Source organism: Desmodus rotundus, chromosome 3, assembly GCF_022682495.2.
Source record: "Desmodus rotundus isolate HL8 chromosome 3, HLdesRot8A.1, whole genome shotgun sequence".
NCBI lineage: Eukaryota > Metazoa > Chordata > Mammalia > Chiroptera > Phyllostomidae > Desmodus > Desmodus rotundus.
Window position 1 is genome coordinate 97,548,638 of NC_071389.1, and position 24,428 is coordinate 97,573,065.

Consider the following 24,428-nt stretch of genomic DNA (forward strand, 5'->3'; position numbering starts at 1 on the left):
TGCTGGACCTATGACCACTTAGCAAGAGATATAAGGCAGATGCTAGTTGTTTGGAGTTTGTGAACCATTGAGCAGTTTTAGGAAAGTCCCAGGAATGGAATTTCTGACAACTCTTAAGGAAAGGAGTGAAGTATGGTAGTGAAGTCGCAGAGTCTAGACCATTAAAATTATCTGATTCAGCCACTTTTGTTTACAAATGGAAAAATTGAGGACTTCCATAGTTAAGTGACTCCCTGTGCGCTTGTATGCCAACCACAGCAAGTAAGTTGCCAAATGTGGAATTATCACCTGAATGTCTTCTGGTTTTGTTCTTGGACCCTCACTCCAACTTACCTTATACCCTTTTTCAGCTCCTTAAAAAATGTTGGATGGCATAGGTTACTTGAAATTTCATTCTAATTTTTTTTGAAATATGCCAGGAAAACCACATTGTGATAATGGCTTTAAGAACGTTTTTAATTGTCTAACAAAAGGCTGTAGATGACCCCATGGTGCTGGTTGTGATAGAGACTTGTATGTTTCTGACTAGAATGATGTAAGTCAAGTTTTCACAAGCTGCTAATGACAGCTGAACCTGTCCACTTGAGAATTGCAGAAAGGCTGAATAAGGAAAATGATTCCCAGGGGCTTGTAGGCAATTGCAGTATCATCTACTTACGAATGAGATCATATTTTTGGTGATTTTTTTTTCTGACTTTGGGCTCTTTTTCTAGATGGTTGATTCTGCCTTCTCATACTCTTTGCTCTGGTTAATTTGAACTTGGACCTACTCACAATAGGGTGTCATAGTCTAAACTCTTCTGAGGCAGGTCTGTTTTCAACACTAGGGCCTTTCTCTATAATGATTGTTCATGACACTCATAAGAAGTCACCTTATAGGATGATGGTATGGCTGGAAAGTAAATGTTAAGGAGATGAATGCATTGGAAATGTTGAGGAAGGATATTCTTTATTATAGCAAGTTTGCTTTCTTCTGTAAACAGTTACTCATGAGATAAATTTAAACAAAGAAAGGATTTATTTCCAAAGTCAGTTTCAAAACAGAAAATTCTTCTCTTACCATATGTCACACAAGAAAATTAATGGCCTGGAAATGTACAGCTCTTGACCAGGCCTAGTATAAAAGGTCCTGCCAACAAGGCCCAGTTAATTATAACTCTGCCTTGGAAGCCAGTTTGCAGCTGCCGTAATTCTATGTAGGATATAGAACTGACAGTTCAATAACACGTACAATCAATTTTAGAAGCTTGATGTTTAACTAGGTTTCTTTGCCCTCCGATGCTTGGGAGAGGAGCTGGAGGAAGAGGGATACTTCTACCAAATACACTGAAAACTGGATTTTACTATGTCAGGTAAAAGTAAAAATCTAGGCTAATTTTTAAATTCTTATCCCAAATGGTATGCACAGTTATTCAACTCTACAAATATGAAAAGCTTCTGAGTTTTTACAGTCTTACCAAGAAAGTACATTTTTCCAAAATTGGTATTGATGTGCCTTTTAAAAATCTCATTTAGGTAATATTAAGTGTTAATTTGTTTTTTAAATTTCAATATGCTGGAGCTTTAATATCGAACATAGCATTGTAAAGTGATTAGGCTCTCAAATCAATTATTTAACAACTAAACCAAAGAACTTACTTAATAAATGCAAATGTCTACAGTGTACCTGGCTTTGTAGACACAGTGAGAAATTAGATACATTGCTGCCCTCAAAGAGCTGTTATTCCAAGAGGAGCATGATTAAAGAAAAACCTCATCGTGAGACTGTGGTTCCAATGACAGAAAAAAGCAGGGAGTTCTGGGGGGTACACATACAGGGAATTGTGAGTGCCTAGGGTCTAGAAAGGCTTCTCATAAGAGTTGACCCTTGCAGTGAGTTGTAGTGGGATGACTAGAAGCTAGCTAGTAGTGCCTGAGATCCTTCAAGACTTATGGAGCTGCATGTGGAAAGGCCAGGAGGTGAGAAGAAGCAAAGTCTGTCCTGGAAACACCTGGAGTTCAGTATAGTGCAGGTGAGGAAGTGGAGTCAGCTGGAGCCAGATGGCAGTAGAGCCATTGAAGGGTTTTTCAGCTGGATTAGTAAGTGATCAAATTATATTTTAAAAAGAACACTTTAAAATTGAGAGGATAGATTAGAAGAGAACAAGATTAGTGACAAAAAGATCAGTTAGGAGGTTAACAGAAATTAAAGGGAGACAGAAAGATCTTCTGAAATGGTGTCTAGCCAAGGGCAGGACTCCAAGTAAATACGTATTAAACGAACAAATGAGACCAAAAGTCCTACACTGCAGTGTTGAAGATTTTCAGAGAAGGGGAAGATCAGTGCACATTGGAAGACCTAAGATAAAGTCCATCTGTTGGCTTCTGAAAGATCTGTCGGTTCCCTAAAATGGTTATAAAATTGTATGCTCACATGCGTTTTCTAAGAGAGCAACATTAACTTTCATGAGATTCATAAAAGGTCCATGGCCCTCCAAAAGGTGGAAAACTACTGGGTCAGATGTTAGCCTAGCAGAACGGAGACCTTGTGTGATTTTTCCGTAGAGCTTTGTACTTAGTCATTTCAGTCAAGGGCTTATGTTTATGGAAGTTATCAGCTATGCTGGTGACATCAAGCTGGGAGTAGTATCTAATTATACCGGGAATCAAGGTAGTTTCAAAGAGAACCCAACATATTGGACAGAAGTGAATAAAATGTTGTAATTAGGTTCATAGATCAACTGCACTGCAGTAGTGGAGTAGCAGATGCTAGCCTTAACAATTTTTGTGAACTGTTGTTCCTCGATAGCCATTGCTCATGGGGGAGAGGGGAGAGCCCCAGGAGTCGTATGAAGTAGTAAGTGCTTCAGTGGAATTGTTTAAGAAGAGGCAGAATCCCAGGTCAGGGATATACAGCAATAAGCCTGGAGTGGCTTAAAAGAATGCTTAGAGTGCTAAAATAAAAATTGTCCCTATATGTATACCCATGGAAAATGCACTTACACAGACCTCCCTTTGCACTGTTGACAGTTGTTTGAAATTTAAAACTCATTTTAAATGGGCCTGATCTGAGAATCAGGCACAATTGATAACTCTGTTTCTGTAGAAAAATATGAAAGGAAAAAAAATGAAGACATGAAACCGCTTTTGCCTGTGGAGGCCCTACTGTGTGTTTCAGGGGTGTGTTCTCCCTACCTTGTTGCTAATATACAGGAACACTATGTTACAAGGGAAGAGTTGGTAATCTGGCTGCAACATAAGCCAGTCAGTGGTGTATATTAGAGGCATTTCCCTTTCAGAAATGGTGTGGTGCCCATGTTGTGTGCCTGTGTTGTCGTTTTTCCTAGTAGAAAGAACTAGGAGAAGAACTAGACAGGTAAAATGTTAAGGCACATTCGAAGGGCTGCTGGGGAAAAAGAAGAAGCCTTTTTTTATGTCTCTTTGTTTTCAATGAAAAGGTTTAAAAGAGCTTTTTCCAAAGCCCCAGAATTTACTTTTACTCAGTTGTGACAGTTTTGTTAGAATGAAAGCTTTGATTTACTGAAATTCCTATTCGTCAGTACAGCCATTTTAAAAGTTAGAAGGCAAAAAATTGTTTGTTTTTTTGTTATATAGCTAGAGAACTTCTTTTTTTGTTCACATTCCTTTGTTCTTAGACTCATCAAATAGAAGATTTGTGTCCTACACAGTTAGGTGTTTTCTGTCTTGTTAACCTTTAGTAGTTACCAAGCTCTTTTCTTCTCAGCATGACACATTACTTTTTAAAAAGCTCTTTAAAAATAAAACTCTCACGTTGACCCGTGGGGCTCAGTTGGTTGAGCATAGTCCCGCAAAGCGAAGGGTTGCTGATAGGATTCCTGGTCAGGACACCTGCCTGGGTTGCTCAGGTGGTCCCTGATTGGGGCGTGTGGTTGGGACACGTGCGAGAGGCAACTGATTGATGTTCCTCATGCATACGATGTCTCTCCTCTTTTGCCCTCCCTTCCCTTCTCTCTAAAAATGAATAAATAAAATTTTTTAAAAAATTAAAATCAAGCTCATTTAAATTTTTTTCTATAGAAACAAGTCCTATTTAATGTTGCAGTTTACGTGTTTTCAGTGAATTACTTGGTATGTTTTCACCAGGCATCTATTCTGTTTCGGTGCTTAGAGTGAAAAAATTAAAGATTGATGGTTGCTTCTCTCCATTTTTCACTGTCTTGACAAAAATGTGAGAACTAGGCCCTTTAGGAATCTTAATTTTATGTTTCCATTACTGTAAACTTTAAACTTTTTTGTATTTTAGACCTCCGTAGGATCCTAGGGCTCGTACAAAAGACAGAGCCCTAGGATCTAAATGATTTCTATTTATTTTTGAATAGGCAGTATATTCAAAATTAAGAAGGTATAAAGTGGTGTATAATGGAAGGGCTTTCTTCTGCTACTGTTTCTCCACAGGCACCTAATATTATCTGTCAGCTCTTTTGTCTGTCTCCTTCCAGGGCAAGGAAGAGATAAATCTGTCACATTTCTTAACATCTTTTATCACTAATTAAATCTAGTGTAGCGACAAAATAGTAATTTTGTTCCTGCATCTTTAAAAACATACATTATGTTTTGGTGGCAGCAATAGAAAGTTGTCTGTTTACTTTTGGGGCCTGGGAACCAGGGTGAGGAATGGTATCCCTAAGGGGATCAAGCTATTATCTGCATATCCTGAGTGAAGGAGTAAGATACATACCCCACTTTCCTTGTGGGGTTACCTTGATTTTTGTATTTATAATATAGATTCTCTTTGAGAGGGGAATAGATTAACTTTTTAATTCTAGGTGTAAAAGCTTCAGACCCACTTCTCATGCTCTTGTTGTTGGGGTATTTTAGAATGGAAAGAAGCTGATACAAACTACTGAGAGAGAAATTACTGGGACCATAAAGTCAAACTATTGGCTAAGAACTTGCAAAGGATCTAGGCTGTGTTTGTGATATGCTGATACATACTGAGTGGGATTCAATTAGATTGGAGGCCGGAACCCTGCCTGCTCTTGCACTAATATTTAGAGTTGAATGATAAAGGGGTGTGGGGAGCTGGGTGAAAAAGGTGAAGGGATTAGCAGTATGAATTGTTAGTTTCAGAATAGTCACAGGGGTTATAGATTACAGTATAGGGAATGTAGTCGATAATATGGTGATAACTATGTATGGTGCCAATTGTCTACTTGAAGCATCAGAGGAACCACTCTGTAAAGTACATGATTTTCTAACCACTATGCTGTACATTTGAAATAAATAGAGAATACTATGGAATGTAAACTGCAATTGAAAAATAAAAAATTTTTAAAAGAAAAAAAGAACTTACCTCATATTATCTCCCCATCATTATACACAACCCCCCTTGCAAACACTCACCCATACATACCCTGTTCCAAAAAACCAAACTCCCTTTCTTACATTGTCACTATCTGGGATCAAATACACAGATAAATAAATACAGGGGCTGGGTAGGAACCACAATGGTGATTAAATTGGGGTACACTTTTTATGATAGGGGAATATGCAGAATGGGTAGTTAGAGATTTAGAAAATCACTAAATGGAGGTTGATAGGAGAAACTAACTTTCTTTCAGTTAAGAATTTTTGAGTCATATTTAATGGGGAAAAAGACATTTCCTTTCTAAAGAGGATTTAGAGTAGTGTGAGAGGGAGGAATTGGACTGCTTCCCTTACAGTTCTGCTCCCCCCTCAACCCTCGACCCTTGCCTTTTTAAGGAAGATGTCCCAAAAAGCTCCTGATGGCCAGGCACTTATTTAAACTGACAGCTACTTGTGAAATGTTAATGGTTTTTTGACAGATAAAATAGAGCAGGGCTCTTCTTTAGTCATTACTTTACCGGAGCTTTTCAGCTCAATTTTTTTTAATCCCCAGAGATAAGGCAAGGGTATCTTTTTTGATTTTAGAGAGAGAGGAAGGAGGTGGGAGAGGGACAGAGACACTCAGGTGAGAGAGAAACATCAGTCAGTTGCCTGGAGGGGATCGGACCTGCAACCTTTTTGTGCGGGGGATAAATAAGGTTCCAACCACCTGAGCCCTAGCTTTAGCTCAATTTTAATGCAGAATGATGTTGGAAAGATTTACAAAGGAATTGGTATAGTTCATAACAATTAAAATTTTCTTATTAGTAAACATGTGAGCAACCCAGGTCACTCACCCCCACCCCTCACACACACACACACACAAACACACCTCCTCCAAGGTACAAGGCCCAGAGATAAGGCAAGCCGGGCCTTGCTGAGGAGGGTGTGTACCAGCAGAGAAACAGGAAGCTGTGCTTCAGTGCCTGGCCTGCCTGGAGGTTTCTAACTCTGGGGCAGATGTGCTGAGGTTCAGCAGCAGAGACATTGTCTTTCTGAGCCCTGGGAGCCATGCTGCTCGCCATAAATACTTTAAAATGTCAGTAATTTATTTGTAGAGAGAAATATGACTGCTTTACAGCTTAAAGAGCTTTCACATTCAGGTCTTTACAGGAGAAGACGAGATCGTGCTGATAGTTTGAGACTAACTGGGGAGGAAGAGATAAGGTGAGTGCAAAGTCATGGTTGGTTAAAGGTCAAGGCACCTAATGATTGCAGTGGATGAAGTAATGGGGAGTACACATTGAGAAGATTCCACTAGGAACCTCTTGTGCTTGATTGGAACTGTGCAAAACTAGAATTCTTTTTTCATTTTCTTCACAAATCCTGTAAGTTGTTTTAGCTCTTCCCCAAATCTGTGGTATTTTTATGTCTTTAAAAACTATATAATTACCGCAGTAATATTTAAAATAGGAAACAACTGATTTTATCCCCCTGGCTTAAAAATAGATTGCTTTGGTTTATTAGAACATGTTTCTGTGAGGAGTTCTTACTTAATTTTTTATGGTGAGTATAGTTTGTGGTGTTTTGGATGGGGGTCAGGGAGTGTTCATACAGGATACTTTGTTATTGAAATGGATTTCACAAAGGAATGCAGAGAAATTATTGCAGGTAACTTAGGAAGGAAGGGCATCAAATAACAAGACCATTTTAACTAAAAACATTGGGGGGGGGTTGTTTTCAAAGTTAATTTGCCTGAAACAGCACAATTTTGGCTTTTTTTTAACTGTGGTTTTTTTTTTTTTTTTAAGATTTTAGGTACTGTAAAGCCCCTGCATCTTTAATACAGCTTAACACACAGTGTTAAAATACCCTAAAGTCTGTGTTTCTGAAACAAAGTGTTCCTGTTTTAGTGCTGACAGAAGGCTGCAGTAAAGAGAAACTTCCTTTTCTTTTTACTTCATATACTGTATAGTACTTAATTTGTTTACAGTCTTTCAAGTGAATGTTCCAGTTAGGTGATAAGAGGAATATTTATGTCATGTACTATTGCTCTTTTTTCTATAAATTCATTTTTAGAGTTTATTTTAAATTCTTTATTTAAATTTGACAGGGAAAATGTTACAAGGAATCTTTTTTTTTTCTAAGCAGTATTTATCTTTTATTGTTTATTCTGTTACAGTTGTCCCAATTTCTTTTTTTCCTCTTTTGCTCCTTACTACCCAGCCCACCCCTCTTGCCCACAGTGAGTCCCCTTTCCATTATGTCCATAAGTCATTCATACATGTTCTTTGACTACTCCTTTCCCCTTCCACTGTTCTCCACCTCCCTCCTTCCTCTCTACAGCTATTGGTCTGTTCCATATTTCCATGCCTCTGGTTCTGTTTTCCTCATTAGTTTATTTTGTTCATTAGACTCCAGTTATAAGTGAAGTCATAAGGTATTTTTCCTTTGTCGATGACTTATTTCACTTAGCACAATATTCTCTAGTTCCATCCATGCTGTTGCTAAAGGTAGGTCTCCTTGCTTTCTTTCCGCTACGTAGTATTCCATTGTGTAAATGTACCACAGTTTTTAAATCCACTCATTTACTGATGAGCACTTGGGCTGTTTCCAACACTTTGGCATTGCAAATAATGCCATGAACAAAGGGGTCCATGCATTCTTTTGAATTAGTGTTTCGGGCTTGTTAGGGTATATTCCCAGCAGTGGAATCACTGGATCATAAGGCAGTTACAATTTTAATTTTTTGAGGAAATTCTATGATGTTTTCCACGGTGGCTGTGCCAGTCTGCGTTCCCACTAACAGTGCACCAGGGTTCCCTTTTCTCCACATCCTCGCCAGCACTTGTTGTCTGTTGATTTATTGATGATAGCCATTCTGACAGGTGTGAGGTGATATCTCATCATGGTTTTGATTTGCATCTCTCTGATGGCTAGTGATATTGAGCACTTTTTCATATGTCTATGGGCATCTGTGTGTCCTCATTGGAGAAGTTTCTATTCTGGTCCACAAGAAAGTTTTTTTAAAACTTATATTAAATTTGTATTACTATTTTATTTTTTCCCCATCCCTCCACACCCTTCCCTTTGGGAGCCATCAGCTTGTTCTCTGTACCAATGAGTCTATTTCTGTTTTGTTCTTTTTTTTCTTATCCTCACCTGAGGACTTGCTTATTGATTTTAGAGAGTGGGGGATGGAGGAAGAGAGAGAGGGATCCCGAAGTGGGATGTCTGAAGGCCAGCACTAGTGAGGTCCTGTGGGCGGTGGTGGCAGCATTCACCAAGTAGCTCTGCTCAGAGTGACATGTTCTCCTTTCTCTGTAAGCTGATTACTTCTATTCTATTGACTTCTAGTTTTCTGCAATTTGTACTTTTCTATACCAACATTGGCTTTTGTTTTATAAAATAATAGATGATTATTTTTAATGAGTGCAGGATTCTGCTGGTACAAGAGTCCTTCCTCTTTCTGTTTTTAAAAAAGTTTTACTGCCATATTGGCATTTCATTCTCACTATTACCTATTTTGGGTTTCTGGTGTGCTTTGTCTTTCAAAGTACCTCCAGTCTCTTCACATGTACACTTTTGTATTACCTCAGGTTGAGTTTTTCCCATATGCATGTGTACATCTCACAGTCTGCCTACAATTCACACAGAAATCACAGAAAGGCCTTTAATTTACCAAAGGTAAAAAACTGTATGTATTAGGATATTTTATACATAGACCTCAGTTGAGATGTATACTTAGGAAAATTATTTTTAAACATAGTAACATAGTAACATAGTAAACAATACAAAATGCCCCTCGAATTTTGCTTCCCATGGAAATCTGATACACTATTTGTTATAACTTTAACTATGAAATCATACAGGTCCAGTTGTTTCACAAAGCGGGTTTGGGATGGGCTACATTCCAGGTATGCTGTATATAGTTTGAATTATATATAAATTACCCCTTCTTCCGGCCTCTGTTTTAGTATTTTGCAAGATTTAATCAGTTTTACACCTGGTGTCTCTCACTTTATTATTTGAGGGCAAAATAGACCTCTCCTCTCATCATGGAAAGAGAAAGAGGTGTGTCTGATTGGTCCCAAGATTCTTTGAGCTGTGCCATTCATGACACTGTGTTTGCATTTGTTTTTGCTTTGTTTTATCATTTCTATAGGGAAGAGGCTTGTGACCAGTACTAGTCTTGTACCGTATTGTTGTTTGTTGATCACAAGTAAATTAATGTCTTCTCTTAAATCTCATTCATCTATTTACACTTTCTTGGAAGAAAAAAATCAAATGTCACTTATAGCAGACGCTTCATGTAAATTGTTAGCAAGTAATGACTAAGGTCAGATGATTAAGAACTTTATAACAGAAAGCTCTGCTATGTTTTAATTTTTATATACAATTATGACAATTGGCACATTGTAAGAATATAAACCTTTGATTTTTAAAGTTTATTTTTACTATTTATTTATCACTTTATTATATCACAATTCCTTTCATAATGTAAATACTGTATATTGAACAAATTAAATGTCAAATATTTTATTACCATAGTTCATGTTAATAATGGGGCTTTTAAGTATGTAGAGATTTTTTTGGTTAACATTCAATGCAAAAGTACTACATTGTGTATAACTTAAGATCTGAATTTTAAGGGATTCCATAATATGTATACTATGTTTTTATCTGAAGTAATAAATAAACTATGATCTTGAAAGTACCTGAAAAAAAAAACACTAATTATCTGCTAACGTGGAACTTAGTGTATGGTTGGAAAAGATAGGCTCAGAGATAATTAAGAGATACTGTTTTGTTAGAAGAATGACCAAGATGCTATAGGAGCAGAGTGCATTAATTATCTATTACTGAGTAACAAATTACCCAAAAACTTAAGAGGTAACATGAGTTAGCAAGCTTTTTTGTAAAGGGTCAAATAATAAATAGTTTAAGCTTTATAGATGGTACAGATTGTACAGTCTGTGTCACAACTACTCAAATCTGCTATTGTATGACCACACCCATAGAAAATATGAAAATGAATTAGTGTCACTCTGTGTTCCAACAAAATTTTATTTACAGAAGCAGACAGTGAACCAGATTTTAATACCTATGAGTATTAATTTGCTAACTGTAGGCTTAAAACAGGAAACATTTGTTATCTCATAGTGTGTGCGTGCCAGGATTCAGGTACAGCTTAGTTCAATGCCTCTGACCACTGTTCTTTCATGAGATTGCTGTTAGGCTTTCAATTAGGGCTGCATTCTTCTTAAGGCTCAAATGGAGGGAGTGATCCAAGAGAGGGACAGATAGCTCAAGATGGAAGCCACAGTCTTTTTATAACTTGATCTCAGAAATGACCTGTTATCACTTTTGCTGTGATAAGAAAACAGTTGTTGCACCCTGGATGGTGTTGCTCAGTGGATTAAGTGCCAGACTGGGAACCAAGGGGTCACTGATTTCGATTCCCAGTCAGGGCACATGCCTGAGTTGCAGGCCAGGTCCCTGGTTGGGGGTGCATGAGAGCCAACCACACATTGATGTTTCTCTCCCTCTCTTTCTCCCTCCCTTCCCCTCTTTCTAAAAATAAAAATAAAGTTTAAAAATTGTGAAAAAAAGAAAACACTTATTGAATAAAACAAAGGGAATACAATACCGTGTTTTCATTATTAGAGGCCAGTAAGTCTAGCCTATACTCAGGAAGGGGGGGGGGGTTACACAAAGGTATGAATGCTGTTAAAGAAGGAAATTATTCATGACATTTGTTAAAGAAGAGTAAGGCAGACTTTATTCAGGACCATTGAGATAGGTATAGAGACCACTGCAATGGTATTTTGCAGTAGGGGAGAGATTGGGCTGAACTCCTGATACAACAAGGAAAAGTGGGGATTAGCCAAGGCGAACAGTAAGAATCAGTATATGGAAATTTACTGAGAGAAAACATCAAAAGTCAGTAGGGATTCTGGTGAAACTGTTCTAACAGAATTCTTGATGAAGACAGGCAGGGTGATCAGACATTACCTGGGAGATAGTGGAGGATGAGGACCCAATTCAATATAGAGAGTGATCAGATATCAAGGATGGAGGATTGTAGTTAAACTGACTTAGCAGGGTTATTGCTAAAACTGGAAAATGTAGAGGCAAGCATGGAAGCTCAAAAGTCAGGGTCTAGTCAAAAAGAGAGCTCAAAAGAGCCTAACTAGACTATGGTCAAGGAGAGAATCTTTGTCAATACCAGGAGGTGGGGTCAGAGGTTGTCTTAGGGACTGCCTTCTACCCAGGGGTAAACTATGTAATTAACTCCAAGTGGGGATCCTAGGAGAAATGAAGTCAGGATGCCCAACATCACTCACATGCAGTGCACAGGGAATAAGAATACCACCAAATCGTATCAAATACCTGCTTGTTAGATCAGCCTTCTGTTTCTCTTCATTCAGAATATATGTCTCTGAGTCATCTCATCTCTATCACTGACCACTGTCCTTCGAGGTCTGCTTGCACCTTCATAAATGAGTAGAGTGCCACATCTGTCTCCCATGTTTTCTTTCCATTCTGCTATATTTGTCCCTGATTTCAGTTTTCACTTATTATTTTATTGCTGGGCTTCAGTCAATATTTGCTGAGTAAAAACAAAGGGAAACCAGGAAAGAGACTAACACGTATTGTAGAACATCTGTGAACCTAGCACTGTTGGACATTTTTACATGTTCTCTTGTTAAATCCTCCCTTTATCCAATTGAAGGGGTAAGACTGGGATTGGAGATCTCAGCCCATTTCTTCTCATCATACATCCCCCTGCTCTCTGTAGCACCACATGCTTCTGTGGGAGCACAGGACACAGTATAGCCTATGTTACTGTTAGTTGTATGTGCTTCTCAGCTCCTAGCAGTATAAGATGTGTAAAGGCAAAGCTGTGCATTGATCATTTGTGTGAGTTTTTTTCCCCCTGATTTTTTCCTTCACAGTGGCTTCTACATAATAGATACTCAGTAAAAGTTCACTGTGTGCATGAAAAAATGAAAATCATGACAGCTTGTTGTCAACATATTCCCTCATATCAGCATGTCTCAGCTGATCCTTATGGTCACATATCACTGATCCAGACCATCTGTCAGATTGTTTTCCCTCTTTGACGGCAGCCTTAATCCAGTCTTCCCTCTTACACATTTATAGTAAGTAGTGAGATTTTTCCTTTCCCTCCAATATTTCTGACTCCAAAACCCTCCTTCATGACCAGTCTGCCTGCCTCTTCTGGCTGCTGTGTTTAATGCCCTACATTCTTTGTGGCCAGCTGTTCAGGGCTATTATCATTCCCTGGACCCATTTTCAATTCAAATCACTCTCAAATTCGTAATTTCTGGGTGAATAAGTTATGTGAAACAGATTTCTGTTCTACACCTTCAACTTCCTGGTTACTGCTAAGCATTGTTCCTGTTCTTATTTTATTGTCTTTTCTCATCACACTCACAGTTATATAACTGTTTGAAACTTCTCTTGTCATTGGTTTTCTTAACACCACCCTACTGTCCTGTCCATAGCTTCTCTCTTACTTTTCTGAAACTATCTAAACTAAGTGGTATGATTTTTCTCTGTATCCTCATCCGCAGCTTATTTTTGTTTAAATAAGCTTTGTTTAAGGATAATTTTAGATTTATAGGAAAGTTATGAAACTAGTACAGTTGTTCCTCTCTTTATCTCAATTTGATTCCTTTGATTTTGGTCCTACTGGCACCCTTCATCTCTAAGGTTTGTCCCTCTACTCTCCTAGTTGAGTCTTGCTTCTCAAAGGGCTGCTCATATTTAACTCCTACTTATTTAGCATCTTTGCTGTCTTCCCACTTCCCTTAGGTGACAGATGGCTCGAGCCACACCGTAACTTTGGATTCTTATTACCTAACTCCACATTCCTAATCCTCTTCATTCCAGCTTTTGACCCCACCACATCACTGACCCACATCATTTGATCAGTGGAGAGCAACAGCAACAGCAACAGGCTCTGGCTAACTTACACAGAAAAGAATTTTATTGGAACGATTTCAGGTTCCTCACAGAACTGACAGAAATGAGAGATTAAAGAACTAGACTTAGAATGGGCGGGAGCCAAGGGCAGCAGACAGCATAGACACAGTTCCACTGGTAGGACAGGCTGGCCAAGGGCAACAATTGAAGTTGTACCAGGAAAGAGTATGGTGTTGGCAGAGCCCAGGTCAGGTGCCGGCACTGTACTGCTAGCTGGTAGGGGAGGAAGTGTCTATAGTGGGAGGGGAACCCATTTCCCAGTCCCAAGGGTTTCACCCTAAATCATTATTTTCCCTTTACTACCCCTTGAAATTTCATAACAGTAATACTTCCTCCTTCCTAAAAATTTCTCCTTCCTTCATCTCTCCAGCACTGCCTTTTCTTAATGTTCATACTAGTTATTACTTCTTTTAACTTTCTTCTCTGTTGTCCCTACAGTATTTCCAAAGCTCTTTGTATTCATGGCTTCAGATAACATCTGTGTGAAGGTGACTATCAAATCCAGGCCAAGAGTCATTTCTAACTCTCATTTACTGGCTACCATAATTTAAACTAGTGGACATTCAGTTAATATTTGTGAATGAGTAAATTAGCAAAATGAACTATGAAAGCCTTTTATTAGATCATTTATTGAAGAAGCAGGGAAATTAGAATAGAGTATTTGGAGTTTTCTTTCCAAACTAAAATATTACCTTCTAAGGGCTACATGTTTAGTTATAGTTTTAGCATAAATGGGGATTTCAAAACAAGACTGTGACTAAACCTCTTTCCAAACCTCCCTCCAAAACAAGGATCTTCTTTCTAGTTGAAGTAGTGAAATGTTTTGGTGTATTTTATAATATGCAAAGATATTTCAGTATTTGTTTTTGAAGATAAAAAATATGACTGCTGTAGACACAGCAATCAGACAAGAAAAGGCATAAAAGGCATCCAAATTGGAAAGGAGTCATTGTTTGCAGATGACATGATAGTGTACATAAAAAGCCCTACAGACTCCACCAAAAAACTACTTGACCTAATACATGAATTTGGCAAAACAGCAGGATACAAAGTCAATATTCAGAAATCAAAGACATGTTTGTACACCAACAACGAAGTATCAGAAACAGAAATTGGGATAAAATCCCATTTACTAAAGCAACAAGAAAAATAAAGTACCCAGGAATAAACCTAACCAAGGAGGTTAAAGACCTATACTCAGAAAACTACACAACACTGAACAAAGAAATTAAGGAATACACAAATGGAAGCATGTACCATGCTCATGGATTGGCAGGATTAACATCATCAAAAGGGCATACTACCCAAAGGTATTTATAGGTCCAATGCAATCCCCATTAAAATACCAATGACATATTTCACAGATACAGGAAAATATTTCAAAAATTTATATGGAATCATAAACAACCCTGAATAGCCTCAGTAATTTTGAGAAAGAAGAACGAAGCAGGAGGATCACAATACCTGATTGTTAAATTGTATTACAAGGCCACTGTAATCAAAAGAGCCTGGTACTGGCATAAGAACAGACACATAGATCAACAGAACAGAATAGAGAGCCCAGAAATAAACCCATGTCCCTATGGTCAATTAATATTCAACAAAGGGGGCAGGAGCATAAAGTGGAGTAAAAATAGCCTTTTGAACAAATATTGTTGGGAGATCTGCACAGCTACATGCAAAAGAATGAAACTTGACCATCAACTTACACCACACACAAATAAACTGAATATGGATAAGATTTAAATATAAATCATGACACCATAAAAGTCCTAGAGAAGAACATTGGCAGGAAAATCTCAGATATTCCGCGCAGCAATATTTTCACTGATGTGTCCCCTAGAGCAAGGGACATAAAGGAAAGAATAAACAAATGGGACTACATCAAATTAAAAAGCTCTGCACGGCTAAAGAAAACATCAGCAAACTAAAAACGGAACCAACCATATGGGAAAATATATTTGCCAATGATATCTCGAACAAAGGTTTGATCTCCAAAATATATACAGAACTCACACAGCTCCACTCCAGGAAGACAGACAATCCAGTTAAAAAATGGGCAAAGGACCTGAACAGACACTTCTCCAAGGAGGACATACAGAGGACCCAGAGACATATAAAAGGATGCTCTATATCACTAGCCATCAGAGGGACTGAAATTAAAACCACAATGAGATGTTACTTTACACCAATCAGAATGGCCATTATAAACAAATTAACAAACAACAAGTGCTGGCAAGGTTGTGGAAGAAAGGGAACCCTAGTGCACTGTTGGTGGGAATGCAGCCTGGTGATGCCACTGTGAAAAACAGTATGGAATTTCCTCAGAAAACTAAAAATGGAACTGCCCTTTGACCCGGCAGTTCCACTGCTGGGAGTATACTCAAAGAATCCTGAAACACCAATTCAAAAGAACTTATGCACCCCAGTGTTTGTAGCAGCATTATTTACATTAGTCAAGTGCAGGAAACAGCCTAAGTGCCCATCAGTAAATGAGTGGATCAGAAAACTGTGGTATATTTACACAATGGAATACTACGCAGCAGAAAGAAAGAAGGAGCTCCTACCCTTCACAACAGCATGGATGGAACTGCAGAACATTATTCTTAGTGAAATAAGCCACACACTGAAAGACAAATACCATATGATCTCACTTATAAGTGGAACCTAATCAACAAAACAAACAAGTGAGTAAAATATAACCAGTGATACGGAAATAAAGAATAAACTCACAGTGATCCAGAGGGGAGAGGGTGGAGGATAATGGGGAATGGAAGGGAAAGCATCAAGTTAAGAAACATGTATAAAGGACCCATGGACAAGGACAACAGGGAAGGGGGGAGGGTTGAGTGTGGGAGGTGGGGGTGTGTAGGGCAGGGGAGAGTAATGGGGGGAAAAGTGAACAGCTGTAATTGAACAACAATAAACATTTAAAAATATATATGACATTATTTTTACTCAGTTTAAAAATAACAATGCTTCTTTGATCATAGTTGCTTAAAGCAATATTGACAGGTTTTGTGGCTACCATAACCAGCTCTGCAGTTTAAGCAGAGACTTTTTGCTGTCACCTGTATATCTCAGTGTTGCTATTAGCTGTTAATAACTACTTAAAGAAAGCACTGTCAATTGGCAATAAATTGAAGTTGTACATTTTATTGTCAAAGTTCTGATTGCTTTGCATAATGGGAATGAAAAAAATGACAGTATTATTGAGAAGTATGAGTATGCATGGAACTAGAAAGGAACCATGAGGTTATGTGTGAGCTTCTAATTTGTAATGTTCCAGCCTTGTCTTTGGGGAAATGAAATACTCGTAGGATTGTTTTTAGGCAAGATTCGTCCTAGGATGGTCTTCTGCAAAACATAGAGACACTGTGATTGTTTTAATTATCAGTTTAAAGTGGTACCTACCGGTAAGTTAACTTTCACTCATAATAGAAATGGTGAAGTATCGGACCATTTCAAAAAGACAGTCAGCATTTTTTAGAGCTGCTGATTGTCACAAGAAGAGACAAAAACAAAACAAAACAAACGAAAAAATGCAGTTATACAGCAAGTTTTTCGTTTAAGAATCTCAGAAAAGGATCAGAAGTTCTAGTCAAAAGGTTTTCAGAGAATCGTTTTTTTCCTGACAGTATTTCCCTGGGGCCTGTGGTATAAAAGCAATGATGGTCTGTGAAGGTGATATGAGAAGGGGGGAGGGGCTGAATAGTAGACTCTGGATTCTGGATTCTTTTCCTGATCACCTTCCTTTTGTCTTTCCTGTGGCAGCTACTGGGACATCATAGCTTAGGAGAGCATGACTTAAAAGGTAGTGGAGGTCAGCCAGCCCCTATTTAGGAGTCTGCAATTTTGAAACAGTGGAATTCAAGCATGTCTGTACTGAGCTTCCTTCAAAATTCGCTGTGTTGCTGCATTACACCCTATAGAAAATAAGAGCTAAAATACATGTCAAAGTTACATGCTGAAGAATTTATGGTTCAAATGATATGATGTATGGAATTTGCTTCAAAATATTTTATCTGAAGACTAGATACTGGTCATGATTTGACAACTTTTGGAGTTATCAAAATAATAGGTTTGATGGGGATTCATTGTACTATTCTCTCTAGTTTAAATGTGTTTTAAATCTTCAGTAATCAAAGTTTAATTTTTTGTGTATGTATCATGATAAGTGACACAATTCTAACTTTATTCTCTTAAGGTAACTATCACCTTATAATTTATCTACAACCAGAATATAGTTATTCTGTTTGGCAAAGCTTCCCATGTAATTTTGAGCATATTAAATAGACCTAATTAGTTTGAAAACTTTTATAAGATGAGAGAATAAATCCTTGAGGTATTTCAGGGCCCGTTGGAACAACCCAAACCGAAACCCTGGGAAAGTGATAGACCCTGACACTGGGGTTTATGACAACAATACGGGTTGGGGTGGGAGGTTAATCTATCACTTTCAACAAAGCTAATGTTTTCATCCCAAGATTCAGAGAGAATTGCCTATCGCTGACCATGTAGGGGGTGAGGAGGAGGCTGTCTGCAGAGTCTGGAGAGACAGAAAAGGATTAGAATACTCTGTCCAAACCTTGCAGAGACAGGGTTAGGGGATTAGCATGGGTTGAACATCCCCTGCCCACAGCTTACCTAGTCGCATGTCCCAAAGGACAGAGGAGAGGGAGAAATAGAGAATGTCCCCATACAGACCACCAAAATGTTAGGGTGGTTGGTGATGCGGGCTGTGAAAGAATTCTCAAAAGAGAAGAAAGTGCAGAGAGTAAAGTTTTTCTTCAAGTTCCAAGAGAGGAGAGGGGCTTGATTTAGAGAGATACGCCAACAGCGAAATGTTGGGGCTTTGAGCTTTTATTAGGAGATTGGAATGGTTGTAGAGAAGGATATTTCAGTTGGTCTTGTAGAGACTGCAACTTGTTTCAGTGTCATCTTTGGGTGCACAGTCTGGTCATTGAGGTCTGACATATCCTGTTTCTTAAGTTCCCAGAGTCTCTGTGCTTTCAGGGTACTACCACTAATTTTCTCATCCTGAGGATAGAGGCTCATAAAACGAAAGTCAGTCATGAGATATGAGGTCTAGCTAGCTCTGGCAAAGAGAGCCTTGAAAATGGGCCTTTTGTCCTAGTACTCCTCCCATTCCTTCCTAGTTTCAAAGGCAGATACAATTGTTTTGAATTGCTAAGTGAGACATGTCCTTCATATTGGATAAAGGGCCCATGAGGTTCTACGAACAGTCAGAATCCTGACTTTAGCCTCTTGTATCCTGGGTTCAATCAGGAGTGAAGAACCACACAGTAATTAGAACAAGGAAGATGACTTAATATAAAGATAGAATTATTAACTCTAGCAGGGGGTTGAGGTAATAAGGGATTGGCTAGTAAGAAGTAGAGAGAATACTCAAGAGTATAGGAATAGCAGCTACAAGTTGCAGCCACTACTCCAGGGCTGAGATAGAACCCCCAAGGAGAAGCTCCTGCCCACCCATCACCCACAGGACACACTGCACAGGCTCTCAGAATGGCAGAGAAGTTGCTTGGTGCCAGGCCAGCAAAACTTGCTAGAAATCTGAACTTTAGAATACCCTCCCTCTAGGGTGCCAGGGAAGGCCATTCTGGTGAGATGTCTCACCAGAAGCATTCTATTACAGAACTGCCCAGAGGGGGCTGGGGGGGAGGGTTTTAGTGTGCTGCAGGCTGCCTGCCTCTGGCTGCTTCTGGCTGCCCTGCCTGTGGGAGCTGGACACTGACAAAGTTCTGTATGCTGCAGGAGCCTAGTGTGGAAGAAAGTCCTAACCCCAGTTCTATGTGCTGCAGGAGCTTGCCAAGTGAGCACGCAGGGCCAGGATGCAAAACCCTTTTCTCCAACGGGTCACTTTGGTGCCCTTCACTGAAAAGCCCTGGTGCCAACTGGCAGAGGAGAAAGACCATTTTCACAGAGCAGGCAAAACTTCATAACTGGAACACCAAAGAGGTCCAGTAACACTCCATCAGGGGAATGAGTGGGTCTGTCTGCTCTCATCATTACCATGCTTTTATATATTATCGCTAGTTTTTTTTATCATTATTATTTTTTGTTCAGGTATCAGACTTTATTCCTCAGGAAGAGTGAGTTATTAGATTGGTGTTTTAGAAGAAATGCAAGAGAAGTTGAAAACACAATAGAAATTGGTGTTTCAGAAGAAAATTTTTAGAAAAGTTTAAAAAATGTACAAACACTTCAAATCTAATTTGCAATGAGATATAGATACTTAAATTAACATGTGCTTTTTGATGCTTTGCCTGGCCTGTTTTTAGTCATGCATATAAAATATTTAGAGAACCATGAAGGCTTCTGGTACATTTCAAATTAGTATTTAATAATAACTATGATGATAACAACTAATATTTAATGGAAACTTAAAACATGCCAGGTACTGTATGAAGCACTTCAATGCATTATTTCATTTATTCTTTTTTTATTAAATACTTTTCAATGTTATTGTTCTTCAAGTACAGTTTTCTGCCTTTTCCAGCCACCCTGGCCATGCCCACCTCCCTCCCCTGTTTCCACCACCCCCTTGTTTTGTCCATGTGTCCTTTATAGTTGTTCTTGTAAATCCTTCACCCTTTTACCCCCATTATCCCCTCCTATCTCCCCTCTGGTTGCTATCAGTTCTTAATTTCAATGTCTCTGGATATATTTTGCTTGCTTGTTTGTTTTGTTGATTAGGTTGCAGTTAAAGGTGAGATCATGTAGTATTTGTCTTTCACAGCCTGGCTTATTTCACTTAGCATAATGCTCTCTAGTTCCATCCATATTGTCGCAAAGCGTAGGAGCTCCTTCCTTTTTTTCCTGCATAGAATTCCATTCTGTAAATGTACCATAGTTTTTGATCCATTCATTTACTGATGGGCACTTAGGCTGCTTCCAGCACTTGGCTATTATAAATTGTGCTGCTATGAACATTGGGGTGCATAGTTTCTTTTGGATTGGTGTTTCAGGGTTCTTAGGATGTAACCCTAGCAGTGGAATTGCCGGGTCAAAAGACAGTTCCAGTTACAGTTTTCTGAGGAAATTCCATACTGTTTCCATAGTGACTGCACCAGTCTGCATTCCCACCAACAGTGCACTAGGGTCCCCTTTTCTGCACAACCTCTCTGACACTTGTTGTTTGTTGCTTTGTTTATGAGATACAGTTCTCACAATGGTATCTAATTGTGGTTTTAATTTGCATCTCCCTGATGGTTAACAATACTGGTCATTTTTTCATATGTCTCTGGGGCCCTCTGTATGTCCTCCTTGGAGAAGTGTGTGTTCCAGTCCTTTACACATTTTTGAATTGTGTTGTTGGTCTTCTTAGAGTCATGTGAGTTCTTTATATATTTTGGAGATCAAACCCTTGTCCCAGGTATCATTGGCAAATATGTTTTCCCATATAGTTGGTTCTCTTTTGATTTTAATGCTGTTTTCTTTAGCCATGCAGAAGCTTTTTATTTTGATGAGGTCCCATTTGCTTATTCTTTCCATTATGTCCCTTGCTTTAGGGGACGTGTCTGTGAGGAAGTTGCTGTGTGGAATGTCTGAGATTTTCCTGCCAATGTTTTCCTCTAGGACTTTTATGGTGTTACGACTTATATTTAAGTCTTTTATCCACCTTGAATTTATTTTTGTGTATGGTCTAAGTTGGTAATCCAGTTTCATTTTTTTACACATAGCTGTCCAGATCTCCTAACACCATTTGTAGAAGAGGCTATTTTTGTTCCATTTTCTGCTTCTTCCTCCTTTGTCAAATATTAATTGACGGTAGAGACTTGGGTTCATTTCTGGGCTCTCTGTTCTATTCCATTGGTCTATGTGCCTGTTTTTATGCCAATACCAAGCTATTTTGATTACAATGGCCCTGTAATACAGTTTGATATCAGGTATTGTGATCCCTACTGATTTGTCCTTCTTTCTTAGAATTGCTGCAACTATTCGGAGTCGTTTATGCTTCCATATAAATTTCTGAATTGTTTGTTCTATATCTCTGAAATATGTCATTGGTACTTCAATAGGGATTTCATTGAATCTATAAATTCCTTTGGGTAGTGTGGCCATTTTGATGATGTTAATTCTTCCGATCCATGAGCATGGTACATGCTTCCATTTGTTTGTGTCTTCCTTACTTTCTTTCTTCAATGTTGTGTAGTTTTTTGAGTACAGGTCTTTTGCCTCCCTGGTTAGGTTGATTCCTAGGTACGTGATTTTTCTTTTGCTATATCAAATGGGATTTTTTTCCTGATTTCTGTTTCTGCAGTTTTGTTGGTGGTGTACAGGAATGCCTTTGATTTCTGAGTATTGACTTTGTATCCAGCTGTTTTGCCAAATTCATTTATTAGGTCGAGTAGTTTTTTGGTGGAGTCTATAGGATTTTCCATGTACACTATCATGTCATCTGCAAACAGTGACAGTTTCATTTCCTCCTTTCCAATTTCGATGCCTTTTATTTCTTTTTTACTTGTCTGATTGCTGTGGCTAGGACTTCCAATACTATGTTGAATAGGAGTGGTGAGAGAGGGCATCCTTGTCTTGTTCCTGATCTTAGTGGGAAAGTTCTAAGTTTTTGTCCATTGAGTATAATGATGGCTGTAGGTCTCTCATATATGTATGGCCTTTATTATGTTGAGGAATGCTCCCTCTATTCCCACTTTGTTCAGTGTTTTCATCATAAATGGGTGCTGTACCTTATCAAATACTTTTTCCACATCTCATCATGTGGAAAAACATGATATGATCATGTTATTTTTGTCTTTGCTTTTGTTTATGTGGTATATTATGTTTATTGATTTGCAAATATTGTACCATCCTTGCATCCCTGGGATGAATCCCACTTGATCGTGGTATATGATCTTTTTAATATATTGCTGGATGCGGTTTGTCAATATTTTGTTGAGGATTTTAGCATCTATGTTCATCAGTGATACTGGCCTGAAGTTTTCTCTCTTTGTTGTGTCTTTATCTGGTTTGGGGATTAGGATGATGTTGGCTTCATAAAACGAGTTTGGGAGTGTTCCATCTGCTTGAATTGTTTGAAATAATCTGTGGAGTATGGGGGTTAGCTCTTCCTTAAATGATCTGTGGAATTCTCCTATGAAACTCTCTGGTCCAGGCCTTTGTGTGTCAGAAGCTTTTTGATTACTGTTTAAATTTCATCGGGTGTTACTGGTCTGTTCAGGCTTTCTGCTGCTTCTTCACTGAGTGTTGGAAGGTTATATTTTTCTAGAAATTAGTCCATTTCATCTAGGTTTTCACATTTCTTGGCATATAGTTCTTTGTAGTAATTTCTTACAGTCCTTTGTGTTTTGGTGATATCAGTGGTAGTCTCTCCTCTTTCATTTCTGATTGTGTTTATTTGGATCCTCTCTCGTTTTTTCTTGATGAGCCTACTTAAAGGCTTGTTGATACTGTTTATCTTTTCAAAGAACCAGCTCCTGGCTTCATTGATCCTTAAAATTGTGTTTTTAGTCTCTATGTCATTTAATTCTGTTCTGATCTTGGTTATTTCCTTCCTTGTACTTGCTCTGGGTTGTCTTTGTAGTTGTTCCTCGAGTTCTTCTAGGTGTAGGGTTAGGTTGTTTGTTTGAAATGTTTCTATTCTTTTTAGGTAGGCCTGTATTGCTATGAACTTCCCTCTCAGGACTGCCTTTGCTGTGTCCCATAGGTTTTGGATTGTTGTGAGTTCATTTTCATTTGTTTCCAGAAACTTTTTGATTCCTTCCCTAATCTCATTCTTCACCCATTCATTGTTTAATAGCATGCTATTCAATATCCATGTTTTTTAGTGTTTTGGGTTTTTCCTTTGGGGTTGGTTTCTAATTTCAGTCCCTTGTGGTCAGACAAAATGCTTGATATGATTAAGTTTTCTTGAACTTGTCGAGGTTTGTTTTGAGTCCTATAATGTGATCTATATTTGAGAATGTTCCATGTTCCTTTGAAAAGAATGTTTATTTTGCTTGTTTGGGATGAAAGACTCCATATGTATCAGTTAAGTCCATTTCATCTAGGGCATTGTTAAATGCCACAATATCTTTGTTCATATTTTGTTTGGAAGATCTGTCACCTCTGACAGTGGGGTGTTGAAATCCCCTACTCTAATTGTGTTGCTGTCAATATCTTTCTTGAAGTCCTCCAATATTTTCTTTATGTATTTGAGTGCTCCTATGTTGGGTGCGTATATATTTACAATGTTTATGTCTTCTTGGTGGATTCTTCCTTTGAGTATTATGAAGTGACCTTCTGGGTCTCTCTTTATGGCCCTTCTTTGGAAGTCTATTTTGTCTGATATGAGTACTGCTACCCCTGCTTTTTTTTTCCTGTCCATTTGCTTGGAAGATTTGTTTCCAGCCCTTCACTTTCAGTCTGTGTAGGTCTTCTGTCCTGAGGTGGGTCTCTGTGGGGGAGCTTTACCATGGAGCCCCCTGTCTGCCACGGATCAGAATAAATCTACCAAGACATGATCTCCTTGGGGAGGAGAGGTGGTCGATCTCTCAGAGGAGAAGGGCCAAGAGCCTTTTCCTCCATGGGCTTTTATTAGGTTCATTTTGCACAGGAATACAGGTGAAGTTCATCAATCATTGTCAGGCAGTAAGGGTCAAAGAATAGATAATATATAGAGAACTTTGAGGGCTTATTTTGAGTTAGGGTCTGTTAGTTAAAGGGCTATAAAACTTTGGGAAACAAACTCATTTTAGGCTTGGACCCTTATCATTTAACCTGAGGATATAAACAAAGCAGGTTTAACAGGATTTTATGCATTCTTTCTTAGGCCTGATTCCCTAGGGAATCTGCCCTTTCCAGCACAGGACTGCACCGCCCTCTGTCATTGTTTCAGGCTTAAGTCAGGCAAGGGAAGTAAGGCAGCCAAGAGATTAGGAGACTTCTTGCGGACAGAATGAGGACTCAGGCTATGTCAAAGCCGAGGGGCGAGGGTCCATCACCGCCTTTTCCTGTAGCCCCCCGAGTCCTTCCCTACAAGCTTATTCATGGTGACCAGAGCCTGTCTTAGGTTGATCCTCCTTTGAGGAATCTTACCCGTCATTGGCTAACCGGTCAAACTCAGGGCCAAGCAAGGTAAAGTG

At 38.7% G+C, this 24,428-nt stretch overlaps 1 protein-coding gene across 6 annotated transcripts in view; it reads left to right on the forward strand.

The window, feature by feature from the left end:
- LIMS1 (LIM zinc finger domain containing 1) overlaps nt 1-24,428 on the forward strand; it is a 155,719-nt gene that overhangs the window by 60,897 nt on the left and 70,394 nt on the right. The window contains exon 1 of one of the 6 annotated variants that reach the window (XM_045189154.3): nt 6,262-6,534. The exons of 3 other annotated variants lie outside the window; for them this stretch is intronic. In XM_045189154.3, the coding sequence (XP_045045089.1) occupies nt 6,434-6,534 (101 nt within the window). In that variant the 5' untranslated portion in view covers nt 6,262-6,433. Of the gene's footprint in view, nt 1-6,261; nt 6,535-6,672; nt 6,696-24,428 lie in introns of those variants that run through there. 2 more of the 6 variants (XM_024552358.4, XM_045189156.1) reach the window with 2 other exon arrangements.